The sequence below is a fragment of the Thunnus albacares genome, chromosome 8 (genome assembly GCF_914725855.1).
Source record: "Thunnus albacares chromosome 8, fThuAlb1.1, whole genome shotgun sequence".
NCBI classification, from domain to species: Eukaryota; Metazoa; Chordata; class Actinopteri; order Scombriformes; family Scombridae; genus Thunnus; species Thunnus albacares.
The window spans coordinates 10,045,522-10,066,980 of NC_058113.1; the positions used below are offsets into that span (position 1 = coordinate 10,045,522).

At 38.9% G+C, this 21,459-nt stretch overlaps 1 protein-coding gene and 1 long non-coding RNA gene across 2 annotated transcripts; one reads left to right on the forward strand and one right to left on the reverse strand.

Moving 5' to 3' along the window:
* Positions 1-373: 373 nt before the first annotated feature.
* On the forward strand, positions 374-5,572 carry LOC122987350. The gene is made up of 3 exons (XR_006404482.1): positions 374-1,134; positions 3,448-3,859; positions 3,933-5,572. It is a non-coding gene; the product is annotated as an uncharacterized LOC122987350 (long non-coding RNA).
* Positions 5,573-6,406: 834 nt separating this feature from the next.
* Positions 6,407-19,841, reverse strand: LOC122987349 (phospholemman-like). Its single transcript, XM_044359182.1, has 8 exons — positions 19,712-19,841; positions 11,724-11,779; positions 10,826-10,858; positions 10,491-10,514; positions 10,106-10,180; positions 9,942-9,978; positions 9,687-9,730; positions 6,407-7,195 (listed from the first exon to the last, which is right to left on the reverse strand). The coding sequence occupies exons 2-8, from the start codon at positions 11,755-11,757 to the stop codon at positions 7,176-7,178; spliced, it is 267 nt and encodes an 88-aa protein (XP_044215117.1). The 5' UTR covers positions 11,758-11,779; positions 19,712-19,841; the 3' UTR covers positions 6,407-7,175.
* Positions 19,842-21,459: the final 1,618 nt, after the last annotated feature.

The window sequence follows — 21,459 nt, forward strand, 5'->3', positions numbered from 1 at the left end:
ATATATATATATATATATATATATATTATATTATATTATATTATATTATATTATATTATATTATATTATATTATATTATTATTATTTGTTTACCCTTGTAGGCAAATAGTTTGAGATGAGGTGTCACAAAGGCTGAAAGTCATGCATGCTGTATGTAAATTTACTATTGGGTTGGGAAATGTTTTACGTCACTTGGCTTTTACAGGACTCTGGACATTGTCCACACTATGACTGCTCTGTTCCAAGATTATTCCCATTACACAGGCCCTGTGCATGGGAACATACTGTATATGGGAACATGCTGTATGTGCGTTATGAGATTTCTTGTAAGGATATACCCCTTGAGAATAAACTAATTTAAAGGAGGTTCATGAAACACAGCAACAGACACTGGAGGATATAAAAATAAATATTAAATAAAAGCTCTTCTTCATCCTCAACCTCCCATTCAACTCTTCCCACACATACAATTTCACCAAAAACACCTAATAACTGTGAAATCTACAGAAAAGAAAAAAGTAAATCCAAACACATTTATGAGTAAACATGAATACTAAATATTTTTGGCTTTTATTTTTTAACGCGAATACATTTAACTCCCGGTGCTATTCTGGCTGTTGAATGCTAGCTTGACTCTGCCTTCTCATTACCATAAGCAATAAATCAAGAGGGAGGGGCCATGGGAGGCGAGGTTGGGCCTCTCGGAACATTTACTCGGACTACCATTTACTGCATTATATAAATAAATAACAACACAATCCTATTTATGCGTGTGGTTTAGAGTGACTCTTACATTCAACATTCATTTACAATCAGTCATTTCATACTCTTTTCTGCACACATCATGTTTTGCATTTGCTGCCTCTCTCTTTTCTCTCTTTCATACAGGGCACGAGGATTCACTGCATGGTTTGATGAGTGTGAAGATGTGAATCATGTGCTATATGGCCTTCACAGTGACCAAAATCTCAAGCCAGTTGAAGTCCTATGTGAGATTTTTAGGGCATCATGTTAGACAGCATTCTTCATCACCAATAGATCAACTCTTTGGGAAGAATGGGCTCCATCGCTCCAGAAGAGGTCAGAAACTTTCAATGGCAAGGAGCATCGAAGCTGTTCTGGAGATTCAAGGAGGTCCGGTACTCTTTTTCGTCTTTACCACCCATATGTTGTATACATAGATGCGATAAAACAGACACAGATATATAAGTGTCCACTAGATGGAGAGATAGCCTTTCTATAAAATGAAAATGGCTCTCAAGAAATGACTACACAAGAAATCTAACAGGAGACAGGTCTGTAAAGCTCAAACTAAAATCCCCTACACACCTTGCCTTATTCGACCTCCTCTTTCAGTACCGTCTGGGCGTGTACAGACATCTCCCTGCCTGTTAAACTGACGGACTGTGTGGCAAATAAACAAAACACCGCCAATTAAAACAGCTCAGTAAAACGGACTGGTATATTTTGTCGTGGTTGAATTTGAATGGTAAATACATTGTTCATTCTCTGCAAACACTGGAAAACTGTCAAAAGATGAATTTGTTTGGCCTCTGAATAGGTCTCTTACCCTGGCCTGTCTAAAGGCAATGGTTTATAACATGTTTATAATTTTGCCCCTCGTTTTATTTATCTCCTCTTATCTCAGCAACACTCGTCCTCAGAAAGGAGTGTCACGGCAGCATCTACACTACTTGCTGCATTAATCCACATACAGTCACACGGTTCAGTTGACGTTATGTCAAAGTCATACACCAGCAAGGTTGAATTAATTACAGTTGAATAAAAAAGAGGATTAGGACAGCACACCTAATAAACTGATTGAATTGCCACTCGGACGTTTCGGGCAAGATGCCCTTCCTCAGTGTGTATGATGGCAATCAACATAATCCATAACAGGTGGACATAGATATAGACGTCCATTACTGATACAACAGGTACATCCCGGCAGAGGGAGCTACACGTATGAGTCATCATAATACACGGAATAAATTCAATTCAATTCAATTCAATTTAATTCAAATAAAAAACGACTTATGTCCAATGCATAAATAGAAACCAAATCTCATGCATGTGGCACATCATAGAAAATTATATACAGATTAAAAAAAAAAAAAAATCAGGCAAATAAACTAAACATATAAGATGAAATAAAATAAAATAAAATAAACAAGATCCCTCAATCATATAGCAGATTCTTTACCTAATTGAATTAATTACAGTCAATCTAATGGAGTTTGGTAACATCGTGTAATCCCCACCATAACTGTGGCCAGGTATCAGCTTTTAACTGAAAACACCTGTGTGGAAAAGGTACCATGTGGAGTTTTCTTGAAAACAACCAAATGTTATGTTTATATTGAGTGTTGCTCAAAAATATGTAGAAATAATTTCCTTCCTAATGAATAATTTGCAAAGCTCATTTTAAAAGCTCAAGGAGCAAACCATCGTAAAGCTTATTTCAATTGTGGTTTCTTGAAAGGACCACAATAAAAATAAGCTTTTAGCTTAAGAGAAAGACAGCAAAGAGAAAGAGAAATGACTGGAAGTGGGGTTGTTGCTGGCACCTTAGATCCTTAGGCCACCAGGGTGACCCAGACCTCCATATTTTGACCTTCTATGGTTTTCATATTGTATAATCAACACTCTGTTCAGGATTTCTTTTTCACAGAACATATAAAAAATCTAGTTGAAGCTGTCTGATGTTTCCTCACCTCTGGTTTTGTCACAAAGCAGCACACTGAGGAGTCATGAAGTCTGCAGAAACTAAACACATTGATATGCAAGATGGCAGTCAGTGACTCATGATTTGTAACTCTTACAAAGACTCTTAACAGGATGTCGTGACCAACATATCAATAGCAATAACAAGTTTTTTCAACCCAACATGAACTGAATACTGATCAGTGATACCTTCATTCAATGAGCACATGGTGTGTGCAATGAAAAATATACTGTAATGTAAAACCATAAAATTCCTAAAGAAACGTGGATACATCAAAAGTTTTATTTCACATGAAGTTTCTCTGTGCCTCAAAAGGCTCATTTGTTACCTTTTCTGTCCATTTATTCGGAGTCAGGTTCATAAATCCTCTGATATCAGCTCATATCAGCATCAGTGTATATGTCGACTATGTCGAAGTAACAAGAAATTATTAGTACAGAAATGCCAAAGATATATTTGAGATTATTCAGAAATGGCGTTGCTGTAACACAGTTTGTCCACCAGAGAACAAATCTTATTTTTCAACTGTAAAATGGTGGCTTACAAACACATTTAATTAAAGTATAAAATAATTGCTATAGGTCAATATATCATCATCAGATTTTTGGATCTTAATATCAGTACCAAAAAACCCAGTATCATTTGGGCTCCTTGATTTCATGTTATATATGGCTGTTTCAAGCATCTGATTCCACCCTTCCTCTTTTTGGCTTGACTGGCAGAATCTGGTTCTGGGTGAGGTGCTGGCTGCTCAGCTGGTTCATCCTGGTTGATGGTTAAACACTTCTGGATGGCAGTGATGGCGGGAAGTCCATCAGCAGGAGTAACAGGATGAGGTGGAGGAGAACCACAGCAGAGTCTGGTTCTTTGTTGGGTTCTTGGTTCATAGTCTTGTCCTCCAGGACTGAAGGAGCTTAAGCTGGAGGCATCAGAGGAGGTGGGAGGAGCTGAGTGTCTTGGTCAGTCTGAGGCTGAAACAGCACACAGATCTCTCCCACTGTGACATCAGTGATCGTGTTCAGCACCTCTGCTGCAAAGCAGTTCAGCCTCTTCACCAGGACGTTGTCAGTGTAACTCTGTCTAACCTTCTCCTGGATAGACAGGACCACGACGTCTCTGATGGAGCGTGAGAAGGTGACCTGATGCAGCATGGTGTACAGACACCCGGTTCAGAACAGCCTGAGTAACTCCAACATTTTTTTTACAGAGCTGCTGCGACGGCATGTCGAAGGACGTGTTTGACGGAGGCAACCAGAAGCCCTGCAGGACTTTAGTAAACACCTCCATCACCACCTCCTGTGGACCGAGCAGTTTGGAGATGGGGACCTTGGCACATAATTAACCTGCCATACGCAGTCTGCTTTGTGCACTGTGTAGATGGAAACTCAGAAATGACAAAAACAATGCAGAGGGAGAGCAGGAATTTGGAGTCATTAGGGCCGCCCTAACAGGTTAGTCTGGCCATGCTGCTGTTTTGTCCACCTTGACTTGGGAGGTGAATGCTGAGAGACTTCCTGTAGTTTCACGTCTTATTTCAACAGGCTAAAGTAATACATACAATAAGTTGATAATGTCCTTTAAGTACCGTAGGTAAATATTAAACATCCACTCTATTTAATAGTCCAGTTGATTCCATCTAAAAGCCCACAAGGACATATGTTTGCATTGACACTTCAAAGTGAAAAAAAAAATGTATAAAACCAAACAGAAGGTGGCAGTGTTGGAAAGGCTAAAGCATATGTAGTGGATAACCTGTAATAGTGAAAAGCTGTCTGCCTCTCCCCCTCATTGTTTTTCCCTACTCTATCTGTAAAGCATCCAAACAGTCACATTATAGTGGAAGTCTGAAAGCTGGACTATATGAAACGGGTCCCTGAATGATGAGCTAAGAGAGTCTTTTAATTAACATGTATGAAAAGGCTGATCATGTTTTTTTTTTTTACAGTCTACAGACTTAAAAAGACACACAAAACAATTTATAAAGTGTGACAGCATTTATCTTAGTTTATTTATGAGTCATTTTTGACATACAAATCATTTTGTGGTTTGCACTGTCTTCAAAGTCAGCACATCTGAAGTTCCTCAAGCCTTCATAATAACCCATTTATAATCAGTTTTTCCTTCACATGACAATGACTATATATTATTAGATAGATTAGATATTTTATGGATGTAACTGTAGTTGGAGCACTCATAGAAATAAAATTAGGCAAGAAAGTTCTGAAGCAATGTTGCCAAAGTAGCTATATCGTTATTACAGCGGTGGCCTCAACTGCAATCTCACCTCTCAGTTCTTCTTTCTGACCATTCAGCAATATTTTGTGGCCTTCAGTTTCAGTTTATCCTGACCAAAGCTACCAAATGGTGATTCAATTCAACCTTACTGACTAACACAGGGTTTGCTAGTTCACTGAGACCCGAACTACAACAACTTGTAAACATCAATAGAGGTGACTGTGATAATCCTCAAATGTGAATATGGGAGACGACTAACTGCTTCATCAGTGTTTTTTGTATTTCTCTCTCAACGTTTGCTAAAGCTAAAAACAAACAACTTGTTCATCTTCAATGTAAAATTCAGTCAGTCAAGACTTTACAGAAGCAACGCTTTTCGAATGAACAAGCAGCCCAGGATATCTAAGGATATAAGCTTAATTTCTTGAAAACACTTAAAGTAGTGAGTAGTGAACAGCACTCAAAGACCTGCAGTCATGGACAATAGTGTACTTGTGACCCACTCTACTTCTGTTTAACTGTACTCCCTTTTTTAAGGTCATTTTATGTTTATGTACCTGTTTGTGCTGCCTGTTGATTGTTTGTTATAAAAACTTGTTCCCCTTGATCAATGAATAATATTGAGAATATGGACACAAACCTTTTTAAGTGAAGGTTGACACAGCCTCTTTTAAGCCTATCTTTGTCTTTTTTTCCCTTAAAAGTAAAGTACAGTTTTGAGGTACTTGTACTTTATGTGAGAAGCCTTTATCAATATTGATCACAATTCAGATGTAGTGTTTTGTTTTGTGGACTTCAGTCCATTTTTCTGCAATTCTACCAACAGTTAACATGATAATGTAAATGATAAAGATGCTAATAACACAGTACTCACCTCTTCCTTGTTGTCTCTTAAGCAAGGCAAAAGGCTAATGCAAGCCTACTACCTGCCTAATCCATCCAGAGCTGAATCCTGCATTATTTATATCCATCTTTACTAACTCTTCTTCTGTGGGCATATTGCCGCAGATCAGTGGATGAAACGACCGGCAGGAATTTGTATTAACTGTGCACATGTGTGTCCTCCATTGCGTTTAGAAGACCCACTCATTAAAGAAATACTACTCCACAGTGCTACAGGAGGACAAAAACTCTACACAGTACCTTTAACTGTGTTAACAGGGCCACAATTTCTGATTTTCTTAACATCAATATCTTTCTGTTTTTGTCTCATTTTGTTTTTGCAAATCCAATTTACAGCATACTGTGGTGGTGTTCAGATGTTGATAACTGCAGAGGGATGAATAAGTACTATCCCACTTATACTGCAGTGACTGGATAGTAGTCTGGAATATTGAATACAACTTTGAATTGAATACTACTATTAGTACTGCACTCATTCATTAGGGAAACATACACACATGCACATTACACACACACACACACACATATTTTTAAAGAAAGGTCCATTGTTCATAGTTGTTTTAATAGTTCTTTTATAGAAACATGACAGACTCGTTCTGTATCTCTGACCTGTGCAATCCACTACATTCCTCCATAAAGCTAAACATGAGAATTAAAAGATTATCATGAATTATCAACACCGCTCTAAATATATGACTATTTGTATTTGATGTATCTGACATGAAAGCAGGGACAGTGGATTAGGTTGGTCACAATAAAAGCAACTAATATCTACATCAATGTTTATCTTACACATACAATACAGACAACAGAAGTAGTGTGAGACATTGACACCACCTACAATATGTGGACACTTAAGGAATTTTTTTGGTAATAGGTTTGTGTTACAGTTGTTTGAAGTCGCCTTCAGTTCAATCAAAATCTAGGAACACAAATACAATTCAACAATGAATGACAAAACATTTCATTTCTGTTACAGTGGGATTTCTCAAAAGTTGAAGAACTGTTTCAACTTCTAAACAACAAAAAGGTTCAATTGATTGAAATGAAAGTGACAAAAATTGTGTGTACAAGTGTGTGTATGTCCGAGTGTGTGTGTGTAGAGGAGCAGGCCGCAGATCAGTAGCTCAATCATCAGGCAGAAAACATCACAACTCACAACAGGTACACAGCAAACTACTTCCTGTTGCTTTCTGTAACGATAAAACAAAAGCCTCTCGTTGGGTGTTACAAATCGACGTGCGGCTGCCCTCTTCTGCCCCTGTGATCTGTCGGTTGCAGGTTCGGGAAGTCATTGTGTTCTGGGTGACGTCTAGCAATCACAAGCGCGACCTGTGGACAAACACACAGACAGTGAGCTTCTAAATTCAAATGGTTAATTTGAATTTGTGATGAGTAACATGATACCATACAAAAAGCATCATGTGACAGTCCTGAAACTGGAGATGAGTGAAGCCTCTATTGAAGTATTTATTACATTTTTTATACTGGTCTTTCACTGAGATATTATAACCTGGAATTCACAGTCATCAAACTCCTAAAACCCTGAGAAATGAGGTAAATACTGTGTGTTAGAATCTCTGCATGCAAGGTTTTCCTTATGCGAGTGAGATGGAGAAGAAACACACTGCCACTCATGCTCAGATAATGAGCAGTGGAAAGACAGAGTGAGTGAGTGCAGTAAATCCCTGTAGGCCCCTGCTGAGTTGGTTATATACTGTAAACACACACACACACACACACACACACACACACACACACACACACACACACACACACACACACACACACACTGTGTTTTTCCATATGGGCCACTAATGTATTTTTATCTACACCAGGGCTGCTAAAATCTAACTAGCTTGTAGCTTGCTTTTCCAGCAGCATCTGACATCATCTGTGTCATCAGAGGTTTCCTCAGCTTGAGACTTTCATAACAGAAAGTTTGTGTTATAATCTGGGGGTGAAAGAAGTGGGTGTCTGAGCTCATCCATGTTAGCTGTTTTACTGTAGTACATACAGTAGCTATAGGTCCTCCATCATGCATCTACAAGTTCCTGGAGCAGAAACAACACAGCCCTCTAGTGGTTGACTTTTCTGCGTTTTTAATCACTTGAACCTCAAAAATCTGAAAAAAACGGTCTTCCCCATGATACAAGACAAACACTTTATGGTAGATCATATCACACATATATTCAGTCTGCTTGTTTCAGTATGTCATTTCAGCTGTATCATGCTTATTTTGTGTGTAAATATGATCAAGCGGCTGCGTCACTGTATAAAAAAGGAGTATGGTTGCCTCACACCGCCCTTCTTCTCCCTTCATCTTTCTCTGTATGCCAGACACCCTCAGTGCCACCACCTGTTGAACAGCGCGGTCCATGGCATTTCAGCCCAGCACTGTGTGTGCTGTCCATACTGTGTTAGTGTGTGTGTGACATGAGGCTGTTTACAGTGAAACAGATGGACAGAGTAAATATAACTTTAGACCTTGGCAGAAGGTCAAGTGTGTGATGAAATCTTGAATGTTTCAGAGGGAAAGAAGCTACATATGTCGACATACATATATGTACAACAGTTTGATGTAGAAGAAACTAAAGTCTCTGGTCAAGTCTCCGTTATCTTACTAGAAAGCATTTCTTCTGGGCTCGGGAAGCAGAGACTGTAATCAGTTTTAATGCTCATTAGTCCACACTTAATTATTTATTGATAAAACTGATTTTATTTCCAGATCATTTTGTAATAATATCTCAGAGCTAACATCACTGTAACCAAATGAGATTGCAGGGAATTACTGTCTTATTACACAAAGGGTTGGATGTCTGTATAAAGCGTGAATATTCACTGTGAATGCTAAGCATTCTGTATGTTACATTTGAGTGTACGCTCTGCTTCCTGCGTCCAGAATAAAAGCTTTCTAGTAAGACAATGGAGACTTGACCAGAGGGTTTCATTTCTTCTACATCAAGTACATATGTAGTTTTTTTTGTTTGGAAAGCAAAGAAATTACAGTAAAAGTGGGAATACCAGTATGAATTACTCATCAGTTTCACACTGATGAGTAATTAATATTCATTCAGCTGTTCTGGTCGTCAACACAGTCTTGGCTGTTGAGGGTGGATTTAAAGGCCCCATTAAATGAAAAATACTTTTCCCCTGTTTTAATTCTGTGTCACTGTGTTAATTGTTAATTTACCTCTTGTTATATACCAAATATATGTCAAAAAATCAGTGTCAAGTGTTTGTTTTTATATCAAAATCCCTGTCTTTTCTCTTCCTGTATGATGACTCATCTTGAACTCAGGGGCATTTACAAAAATGAATCTACTAAAATATGACTTTGGGCAAGTAGCTTGCCACACCGGTCATATATAACCTCACTTCATCGTTTGTGGGTCGTTGCAGCTAACAGAACGATGAGGAGAGAGATAGGAAGAGATGCATGTTTGGATATCAGTGGGCAAAATCTTTGTTTTCATTTATAGAACTATGTGGCTGACGTCTAATAAATTCATCTCTCCTTCGTCCTCCTCCTGATCTAACAGCAGGTGAGGGAGATGTGCATGGAGCAAACAGTCCTCTGTAGCTCTGTTTCTCTCTGCAGCTCTGTATCACGCTAAACTCAAAGCTTTTAGGGGTCCAATCAAATGTAAAGGATTTGATTGAAATCCCTCTTGTAACTACACCGCTCAAATATTCCATTTCAATGGACAATACGTCACAGTACAGAAGCTAAAGATGCTCTAATTTCCGTTTCTCACACCCATGACAGTTAATAGGGGTTATGCTATAAATAGGTGTTTGCTGGTAGGTGAATATACACTACCTTGGTCATTGAGCATCTGCTGAGCATTGCTTCCTGTCCTCCTTCTGCAAAGAGAAGAGAAGAGAGTAGAGAGTAAGAGAAGAGAAAGCAGTAGACTTCTATGATTTCTATCTACAGTGACTTTGTTAACTAAAGCTTTGCCATCTTTGGAACTTGGTAAGCTTGTAATAAGTTCAACTTTTACAATATAATATTAAAAAATGTTTCTCTGCAACTACACAAAAGTGTTACATGTTTAACTGTATGGAGGATCACCTCTTGTCCTGGTTGAACTTGCACCTGCAGTGGCCACCTGGAGCAAGAGAAAAGAAGCATGGACTCTCTTTATGACATCTGAATGCATTTGAACATTGTTGGAGACTGTTTATGACAGGATTATGGATGTGTTGATATAGGTGTGTGCGTAATTTGCATCTTACTGAACAGGATGGTGATGCCAATGAGACAGAGGACAGCAGCTAGAATCAGGCCTCCAACACGCAGTCTGTGGTAGTCTGCACAAACAGATCATGGTTTCCATTAGAGAATTAACAAAAAAACAAGTTTAATATAAAAAAGTCAAGTCAATGTCACCACAGTCAAGAAACATATGAGCAAATTACCCAGTAATACATGATAAAAAACAAGATAAGAAGCAGTAAACAATTATCACACAATACAGATCTACATGTAAAAGATGATGTGTATATTTTATTCTTGTAAACTTAACAGCCATGAAATGTCAAGTACTGTCGATGATTATCTTCCTACTTCCCTTAATTTATAAATAATAATGATAATAATTAGGTAAAAACAATGAATTACCAAAGGTAAATGGGTCATCTTCAGCTGCAGGAACAGAAATGAAATAGGTCAGTTAAAAGCTGGTATGAACCGCAGATAAATGCAGAGTAACATCTACATATCAAACAATGACATAATAAAGTCAACAGTACAAAGTGAGAGAAGCACACACAATGGCCTAGTTTGATTTTCTCACTAATGATTGACATGCCTGACCATCAGGTCACTACGTTTCAACTTAAAACAAACATTACTCTCAATTATATGATAAAAAATTTTCAATGAAATCTAATCAAAACCTTAAAACTCAAACTGATTGATTGGAAGGAATTTGTGAAAGTGAGAAGTGTCCTTACAGTTCTGCCCTTCTGCAAATACCAGGGAGACAACTGCAGAAAGAGAGACAAACATTACACACATACACACACACACACGCAGTGAAACATAGCTTGATGTGTCTCATTTAGTAATTTAGGCTTCATGAAGGTTGGATAGAAAATGAAAGTATAGAGAATGTACAAATAGTATAGATTCACACGGTCTAAACGCTGTCAAAATAAAAAAATAATAATTTTAATTAACATTAACTTCATATTGTAGTAGCTTCTGATACTTATATCTTACTGGTACTTTTGAGAAAAGACAGGTGCCATGTCTGATATGAAGAACGGTCATATAAAACTGTGAGTGTCAGTGAATAAAGTACCTCTTAAAAACCTCTTCAATCTTTGCTGTGTTTATTGGAAAACCAGATCTGTTTAAAAGTGTTACATAAACCTCTGTCTGTTTCATCTTACTTCCTCCTCATCCCCTTGTCTTTTTTTTTTTTTTACAAGACCTGAAGCTAGCCCTCACCTTTTCAACACTGTTACTGTAGAGACACTTCACCTAAAGGGGAATTTACTTTCCTAACAACAGTATATCACTATGGGACACATAATCACATCAGACAGTTTAGAGTTTAGAGAGCAGGGACAACCACTCATCCACCCTTCTGCCTTTTCTCTCCTGTCTGACATGTTATTTAGTGTCACAAAAATGTAAATGGTTGAGCAATATGCTGATGGAAGACAAGACTTCAAGCAGAATTTCCTCAGTAAGTGGGAAGTGGAGGGGGGTGGGGTGGGGAGTGGATAGGTCATGAGAACTTAATCACGAAACATAACGACAGTGTTCGAGTGATGACAAACTGAATGACTAAATAGAAACTTGTGACAAAATTTAATGAAATTAGATTCAGTGGGTTTTACTCACGTGTCATCAACACCAAAGCACAGATCTTTGACATCTTCAAGCTTGAGGCTGTTTACCTGAGGAGATAACAGACAGTGATATCAACTACAAAATCATCAAGAGTTAAGACGGTAATTAGACTGATGTGCACTAATTATTTTTCACTGCATACTTAGTTGCCATAGCCACATTCAATAATTAAGATAAAACCTGTGTAACCTAAATATCTGCAGCTTTATGTTTGACTTATGCATGCATGCAGAATGAAAACATTAACTAACTGTGCTGCGTTGACTGGCCATTTGAAGAAGGCTCTAGTTGTGTTAACATGGAGTAAATGACATTATCTCCAGTCCCAATGGTACAAATAATCAAATTTTAAATCTGTGTGTATGTGAGCGCATTTTAGAAAGAAATTATGGTTCTCCAAACTGGCTCGTACAGGCCGACAGAGTCAACAGAGACCTGAAGCAACATTTAGCCTTTCTGTGTTTTCTGAGGGGCACTAAAAAGACTTCAGCACACAAAGACATACTCATCACTCCTACTGAGCACGCATCCGTTCTCTCTGAAGCACACAGACAAAGAGAGAAATCTGATTGAACTAAGATGGGAACAAAGTGGTCTCTCTCGCTCTCATTCGAACTCAGATGCACAGAAACTCGATCTGATCTTGATGGGTACAAAGTGCTGAGTAATGCATTACACTGCTGCCATGTAAAAGCCTTGTAATGTCTACCGCAGGCCAATTACATTAAAAATAATTTATGTACATCCCCATATACATGTAGTCACCTGCTGCAACCGTCAAGATTTATTTATTTTTATTTGCTTTGACTTGCTAACAAATAAAATCCATGAAAATATTATTAACACGGGCTCTCCCTTCCAGAGCTATTCTTGTCTGTAATGTCATTTTAATCTTATTTCTAGAGTACATTAGTGTATCGATGGTGAGCTTTGTGTTTCTTTTTGATGTGCTTTACCTTGTTGGAGATATTTTTATTTTCCAATTCCTGCTAATTATTAAGAACTGAAAAAGCTCTCTTATCTTAAAGAGTTCTCTCCTGACACTGAGAGCAGATTTACAATAATCACACTCATATCCTTAATGAACAAGTACATTTCCAGACAACCACAATTACATCCCACGCTTTGTCCGAGCTGTTCTGTGTCTAAAGTGTATTAACTGCCATGTTGAAGCAGCAGCAGCAGCAGAGGCAACATGCGTACTATGAGGAGACACACCTTCTATAACACAGCAGTGATTTTCCACTTACTTACACCGCTCAGAGCGCTCCACAGTGAAGAGCAAACACACCCAAGACCGTTTCAAACTGGCATTTATGCGCAGTCACATGTGAGCAAAAACACAACACATGCAGGCATGAAAATGCCCCATTTTGGATGACATCACATTCAAGTTGGGTTGACTGACTGTTTATCTGAGAGGTGATCTGAACATACCCTGCCCTGGACGCCTGCAGTATGGGAGTATCTAGGCAAATTAGTTTGCCTATTACAATTCTTCCTGAAGCTACAGCTTAGCCTGTGCTGTAGTATGATGTGTCAGCTCTCTCTGTTTTCTCAAACCTGCACTTTATGGCAACTTTTGGGAAACTGAAAACATTTTCTCCTCTTTTATCTCAACTTTTCTCCTGTTTGAGAAGAAGGGCAATAGTAATCAAAGGCTACATAAGTGAAAATATTGCTGTAGATTAAGCTGTAAAAATGTAACAATCTAATGCTGTAATGATGAAAGACAGTCTTTAAAGATGTTACAGTAAAGATTCAGCTTCTAGAGTTCAGTACCAGCTAACATTTTGTGTGTGAAAGGAATCTGATGGTGACCTTTGAGATTCAGGGATCACAATAAAGGAGGATGTAAGAAAATGTGTCTGCCTCCTCTGCTGCTGGTATTTGGAGTTTGGCAGAAAGGGAGAAAGAGAAGAGCAGGACGAGTGCTTCTCTCTCAGTGCCTCTCCACAGCAACCCAAGGCGAGGAAGGGGGAATGTAGAGGATGGGAAACAGGCCAACAACCACTAGAGGAGCATTTACCTCAGGAGAGAGGCACACAAAGAGTAGAGAGGATAGAGGAGAGGAAGAGGACAGAAACAGGAGCGAGGACAGGGACAGAGAAATGAAGACAAAGAGGGCAAACTAGAAAGGTGAGTGGAGGAGAGACAGAGAAGAGAGAGAAGAGTGAAGGGGGTGAGGAACAGAGAGCAGGAGAGTATAAGAGAGGTGGCGCCCCTCTGCTTTTATTTGAAGATCAGTTTCTAAAGCAAATATTAGTGTAAGGCGGAGTCAGGAGGTGAGTGCTGGAGGTGTGTATTCAAATCATTGTAAAAAGGACAAAGGCAAAGCACTGGTGGATAAGTACAGTTAAGTGTAAAGCTGAGTGGCCATAAAACATATATATATATATATCAACATATATTCCTCAGTACAGAAGAGAAAAGGAGCACTTTCACTCAGAAGCTCCACAACACAATAGTGCTGAAAAAAAAAAATTGTAGAAATGAATCAACATACATATGCTAACTCGAGCTTCTTTTATATATTAGGATTCAATTTAATATTTTTTGGTTTTGGAATATGGCATGGACAAAACTAGGACAGATTAATCATTTAACCAATAAAATACGATCTATAATCAAAAGAATGATAAATTGCAACCCTACAACACAATATTCAGTTCAGATCTGATTTTATTTGACCTCTATGTAGTTACAAGTTCAAGCTTTATATAGCTTTTACAAAGAAAACAAGAATCATCTTCAGTTGCACCACAAAGTTTGAGAGAACCGACACCAAAGGCTCTGTTATAAATATAAAAAAAGAACCTCTGAAGAGCCATATTTTGTTAAGGGTATTTTCTTGTCCCCTGGATACAAACTCCCTGTAGAGACACTTCTCCAGCTCCGCCTGGTCCAGGGATAAAGACTTTTCTGTCTGGCTCTGTCACGCTACTCGGCCTGTCTCCGACTGTCCCTTGTTTTTTTTTTTGTTTTGTTTTGTTTTTTGTTTCAGACTGTTTTTCCATATTCTTTGTCTCTTGCTCTTGTCTCTACACTCTCTGCTTTATTCCTTCATTTAGCGTCTTCTTTCTTTCTATATCTGATACTCCTTTCTACTTATCTGAAAAGCTTGAAGAATCGCCTGTTTGTTTGAACCCACTGTTTCACGCTGCTCTTCTGCTTTTGTCAGGCTTGTCTCCTCTCCAGTTCTCTCCAGCCTATCCTGCCATTACTTCCCTTTTCTACCACACGTCTACATGTCCTTGCTCCTTCACCCTTCCCTTCTCCTCTCCTTTTGTTAAGTCTTTTCCACTCATTTATCCCTTCCTTTGTACACTCCATGAAGCACAGTTCTAGGCTCTCTGCCCATCTCACGCTCATACACCATCATCTCCACTCTTCCACTCCTATACTCCACTAGTGAGGTTACAATCGCAGCTCTTAAATATACTTAAAGGACGGGTCCGTTTTTTTGTTGTTGAGGTTTTTATATCATTCTATAGCTTCCCTGTAGTGTAACACATGTATTCAAATCTGAAAATTCAAGTTTTGGTCAAAGTAGGTATGTTTTAGCATCAAAATGCTATTTTCCCATGTGCTTCTAAAAACATTTTCTCATGTGACTTGACGTAGGTTTCTGTTCAAACAGAAACACCCACTCAGCCGTTAGTCCTCTCGGGTGTCTGCTCTGCTGCTGGAGCAGCAGTGAACAGCAGTAGAAAAGCCTGGAGGAGAACGCAGATGGACTCGTCCTTTAATGACCCACCAACAACTACTATTACAAACAAACACATTGTCCAGTTTCCTGTGTGACTCAAATAAACCAGTTTCTTGTGTGCATGTAAACATACTGAAACTTTGGGCAAAAAACCCACCACACCACCCTCATTGCTTGGCTAGATATCACCAGAGGTGTGTGAGAAAATATGTGGAAAGCTTGTGGAGTATCCAAAGCAGAAAAGGTTTTTATATTTTTTAGAGATTATATTCTCTAAAAAAAAGCCTCTGGCCCAAAGTGGCCAACCAATATCACAATTCTTCCACTAGCAGAGAAAAAATCACTGTAGATGGTGACAATGTAAGTGGACAAAAAATGTTTCAATTGATCTGCAATCCTGAATGTGAAACTGCTTCTCTCAGTCACTTCAACCAACAAACACACACACACACACACACACAGGGTCACACAAAGAGTCCAGACATACCGAGAAAGAGTACCAGTTGGCTTTAAATGTGAGACAAGTATTTACTCCTATGTGTCTAAGTTAGGTGACAACACACACTGACATATCTACACGCACATACACACACAAACCCACACACTCAGTACCTTTGAACCACTGACATTTGTCATTTTAACTTGTTGCAGTAGGAAGTAAAGCATCCTACTACAACATCTGACTGTCACATGTCCGTCTATTCTTTAAATCCTGTTTAGTGACATATGAATCTGTAATATGAGGTATACATGTATATCAACAGCATGCACTATTCATCAAGTACTGTGCATCAATACATACATGTATATGTACTTACTGTACATCATAATGCTACTTTATCCCCCAAAACCTCCCAATAACTAGATTTTAGCTTTCTCTGTTTTGTGTGCATATGACAGTGTGCATTATGGGACGTGGTGTGCACAACATGTATCTGTGACTTGCCCTGTTTCTATTTTTCCAACACACCCCACAGCCACCCACTTGAAAGCTGGACACCGGTGTGTGTATGTGTGTGTGTGTGTGTGTGTGTGTGTGTGTGTTCCTGTACTGCACTACAAAGACAGCTGCCTATTCTCAGTGGCATGTTTTATTCTTAAATTAGCAGCCCTGGATTCCAGCGTTCAGCACATCCTTTATGAGACACACATGCGTGCACACAGGAAAGTCTGTGATGAAGAATGTGCTTTTACCTCAGCTGAGTCTGAGACACAGTTGAACTTATAACTTGTTCCTCCCTTCATTTCACCAGTCCACTCAGAAATGTGTCATATTACGACAAATGTGCGTGATGTTTCCGTATAATTGCGTGCCTGGAAATGTGATTGATGAAACACATGACCTCAGATGTACTCCTGAATTATTAAAAAAGCCGACTTCTTTGCCTCTGTGGCTGCCAAATGGCTGGGTGATAACAGCTAACAGCTTCTGACAAAAGAGTTTCAACTGATGCAGCTAAAGTGTTGAATTCATTAACAGTAAAAGTAAAAATAAGGAAGAGAGGCAGGAAGGAGGAAGCATGAGGCGGGGGGTGGGGGGGCAGCTCGGTGATGAAGAAAAGGAAAGAAAGCACAAACAAGATATCAACTTAGGAAATAAGAGTGACAAAGAGAAACAGAAGGAAGAATTCAAGCCTGAGGGAAAGAAAGAATAAGGCAGGAGGAGGAGGGAGTATATGGTTGGGAAAGAGAGGGAATGAGGAGGGACACAAAAAGACAGACGGAGAGTAAGAGGGAGTGGAGCATACTGGAGCCATGAGTCACACATGGTAACCACAAGGCTAGCAATAAGCAGCTAGCAACAGCCTTCATGTTCTTCACTCCGCAGTCACACAATATTCAGCAGAGTGAATGATGAAGTAGAGTTATCTCACCTTTCTTCAATAAATCTCTACTAATGTCGCACTAATGGACAAGTAACAGCTCTAACACAATTTGTAAAAGACATCTTTAGTATTATTACAGTTATAATATTGACATGAGCCGGTTAACGAATTACAAATGACCAGCTGTGTCTCTGCTGAGCTTCGTGGTCACACAGGGAATGCACTGAAGGTGAAGGTCACAGTCACAATATCGATGTCTACTTGTTGAGGTTTCTAAATTTGTGCTTGTGAGCCACCAAAGTGGTGCGAGGAAAGGTGAGGAGAAAGTGTGTCTCACCTCTTTCTCTCTGTCCCTTTCTCCTCTCAACGTCTCTCCACTGTTTCTCCTCACTCACTCTTGTTTTCTTTTTTTTTTTTTTCCAGATCTGTGGTCATGTGAGGAGAGGTGAGAACAGAGAGCTAAGTCTGTCTCACCTGAGAAAGGAAAGATAACTCTGTCTGTCGCCACCGTCGTTCACCCTCTCTCCATCTCTGCCTCTCACCCTGTAAACTCTGTCTGCCTCTTTTTTCTCTCTCTGAAAAATGGTGGTCACATGAGTGGAGTTAAGAAGGATTTAAATCAGTCAAAGGCAAAATAGATAGTTCACATCTAGACAGTTGTGGGTTGGATGTGTGACTGTATTGTTCTTTCTCTGTGCGAAGTCAGTCAGTGATGCTCTGCAGATGCAGAATAGATAGCATCTCCTTACCGCTACAACATGTGGCCTTGAACCCTACAGGGCTATTTTGTCATTTAAAAATAACTAAAATGAAAATATATCTCGCCCAGGAGTCAGCTCACAATGCAGGGAAACACGTCAGTCATTGCTGAAACAAATTCCCAGTATGTTCAAGCAATACAATATCCAGAAATACATTTGGCTATTTGAGGATCAATTCTGACCTCTTGATGTAACTCAAAACTGAAGTCAAATCTGGTCGTCACCAAGAAAACATGCTTTTATTTGTGTGTTTAGGGCAGAAATGTTAGAAATCCATATTTGTGCCAACAAACTTATATCAAGCACCTGCTCAGGTTCCTGTATTTATACATTATTAACAGATTGATAATGTTAATAAAGCCAGCAATAAATACTTGTTAACAGTTCAAGTATTTATATCCTTTTCTAATCAGTCAGTTGCTGAAGGCATTTTGCCAAATGTGATACGTTAATGTGCTTGAATAAATATCATAGAACTCATGTAGAAATCTCCCTTTCATTAGTGCTGAGACAATTAAATTGATTCATGATTGATAGATAACAATGTGATAAATTTTGATTAATTGTTTAAGTGCAACAACTTGCAAACTCTTGCAGGTTGCAACTCCTCAAATCTGAATTACTTCTTTCCAGTTATTATAAATTCAATATCTTTCAGTGGTTTGATTGTTGAAATCAGAAGATTGAAAACATTTTATTATGTAGATAATCAACTCATTAATCCAACAAATAATGAATATCCCACAGTCCTCACTTCCATACAGTTCTCTATTATACGGCAGAATTTGACAGCTCCTGTATCTGTCCTTGTCTGAATGTGTCCTTGGGCCACATAGTAGCAAACTGTTATCACCACTGCCCTTATCAGCTGGCCTTTTCTCTCTCTCTCTCTCTCTCTCTCTCACACACACACACATACACACATACACACACACAAGCAAGCAGCATGTCATCATTAAAGCCTCGCAGCAGGAGATATTCACTGGTTGAAATAAACTGAGTGAGATAAAGTTAACTGGTGAGTTTGGATGTTTCTGCCCGTGACGTGTCGCCTCGGTTATCTAATTAAAAAGTATTTAAGAAGCGTGATATCAAACGCATGTATAACGGCAACGTCATCCGGATTTATTGAGTCAGTTTTCCTCTTATCTGGATCAAATGTACAAACAGACACAGTGAAACCTTTTTGTCAGTCAGTGTACTTTAAGGTTTAAGTCTATTGTGTACTTTTTAAAATTCAGTCGACATGAACAGCGTGACTAAAGCGCGTGGCCCGTAGGCGCGTGCTGGCCGGTGGGTAAAGAAATGTTAGCAAACAACATTATAAGCTTTCATGTCTTAAATTGTACCTTTAAAAAAAATCAATAATATACTTCTCTCTCGAAAATTTAACGTTTATAGGCTTAATTTGCGCCTTTTTGAGTTTCTAAGCAACTGAATGAACCAGATAATAAATAATGAATAAAAGATTTAACAGTTTTCCTTCGCAAGCATAAGGCACGAGCTCGTTTTATCTTTAAAAGATCTTAACGTCAGCTAAACTGTACTTCATGCCTAAAAAGATGCGCACGAGCATATAATGAAAACTTAAACCTCATAACAAAATTTCTAAACTGAAGAAAAACACTTGTTGAGGAAACAGTCTTCTGTGAAATATAAGTCATCTCTTTGTCCAACACTTACCTCTCACACGTTATGTTCAGTAGCGGCAAAAATGAGGAACTTTCTCCCAGGCAGCCAACACCCTTCACTGCTGAGACTCGCAACAGGTTGGCTTGGTTTAAGAAAAAGGGGGCTGAGTTTAAAATGCTGGACTTTAGACGGTAAGTCCTGACCCGGGATCGGTTTCTGCTCTCTATCTGTCAGCTGAAGAGCTGATGAATGGAGCCGAGCGGGGCGTGGAGGCTGATCCAGGACCAGGACTGAGAGCCGGGAGGAGGAGGAGTGCTGCTTTAATCTTTGCTTGTCGAGAACGAAAATGCGGGAAGTTGTTCTATTGAGCTGATAAACTCCACGCGGGGATATTTGCTATTGCAAGCTATCATAATATTAGCCTGAAAACACAATGATATAATAATACAACACATATATTGATGGTAACTGAAACTCTAACTGGCTTTTTTAGTCAAGGAAACTAGTCATTTTGGGTAATTGAGTAAAAAAAATAAATAAATAAAAAGAGGATGGTTTTAAATAGTGAAATTTATTTTGAATTTGATGTGCACACCAATGGTTTCTAACATTGTTTTTTTTTCTAATTGTGCCAATATTGAAATGGTTGTCCACAGGTATAATCTAATTCTACAATTTATTATGCAGTAAAACATCCAATAAACAGCAGGCGATAATGACAAAACATCACATCGTGTTCCAATTGAAGCACCTTTTCAGTAGTAAATATATGCAATATTATTGTGGTGATGACAAAACTGAGCAGCAGATGTCAGACAGACCGAATACGTGCAGTTCCATATGTGTTTACAGGGATAAACATCTTTGTGAATATAAATCACAGATCTTGGTTTAACAAGAAAAACATAAAGGGGGCTTGATTTACTTTCTCTCAGGCATGACACGTCCATCTAGGGAGCTGCTTTAGTATTTCAGCAGCATTTAAGTTTTTTTTTTTTTTTCAAATGAATGGTGTTTCTTTGCACGGGTCTGTACAGGTACAATCATCTGATCATAAACCCCCCCCCTACCAACCCAGTCTCTCCACCCCTTGCCTGTCTGCTCTTCTTCCTGGCTGAAACCGGTTTGTCATGAACGCTATCAGATTTCACTGTTGTCATCTTCCACTTTTCTACAGGGGAAGGTCGGGGAGGAGGGCAGGGTGGCAGGAAGGGAGACCGAGAAAGAGAGATAGACAATGAGAGGGAGCGAGTCACATGTTCAAATTTAGATTATTCACATATTCTGGATTGTGCGGAGGTCAAAAGGAAAAAAAAATCTTACCTGCCCTTCCCGGAGCACTTGTTATCTGTAAAGGAAAACCAGGATGTGTTACACACTTCACTACACAACCAAGTCTTCATTACTTCTCTGGTTATTGTACTGACATACAGTATCTCTGTGATTTTCTCTGTGATAAAGACATTATCCACACAAAAATGTTTACTTATGATCGTGTGGTCAACAAGGTGTGTCGTCATGTGTTTTTTTTCCCGACAGGTTTACCACACTGGCATATTTCTATGTGTGGTTGTAGCACTTACAGAGTAAAACACTGAGTCCTCCAGCCACCAACAAGCAGGCGCAGATCAGACCTCCGATTCGTAGCCTTTCATAGTCTGTTAGATAATAATGTCAGAGGTTAAAGAGATCCCAGTGCACTTTAGAAACTAACATTTCAACTCCAAAGCAAATGGAAGTATCAACAAACATTTGATTCATGCTTTATCTAAAAAAAACTGCACAACAGATAGTTTTGC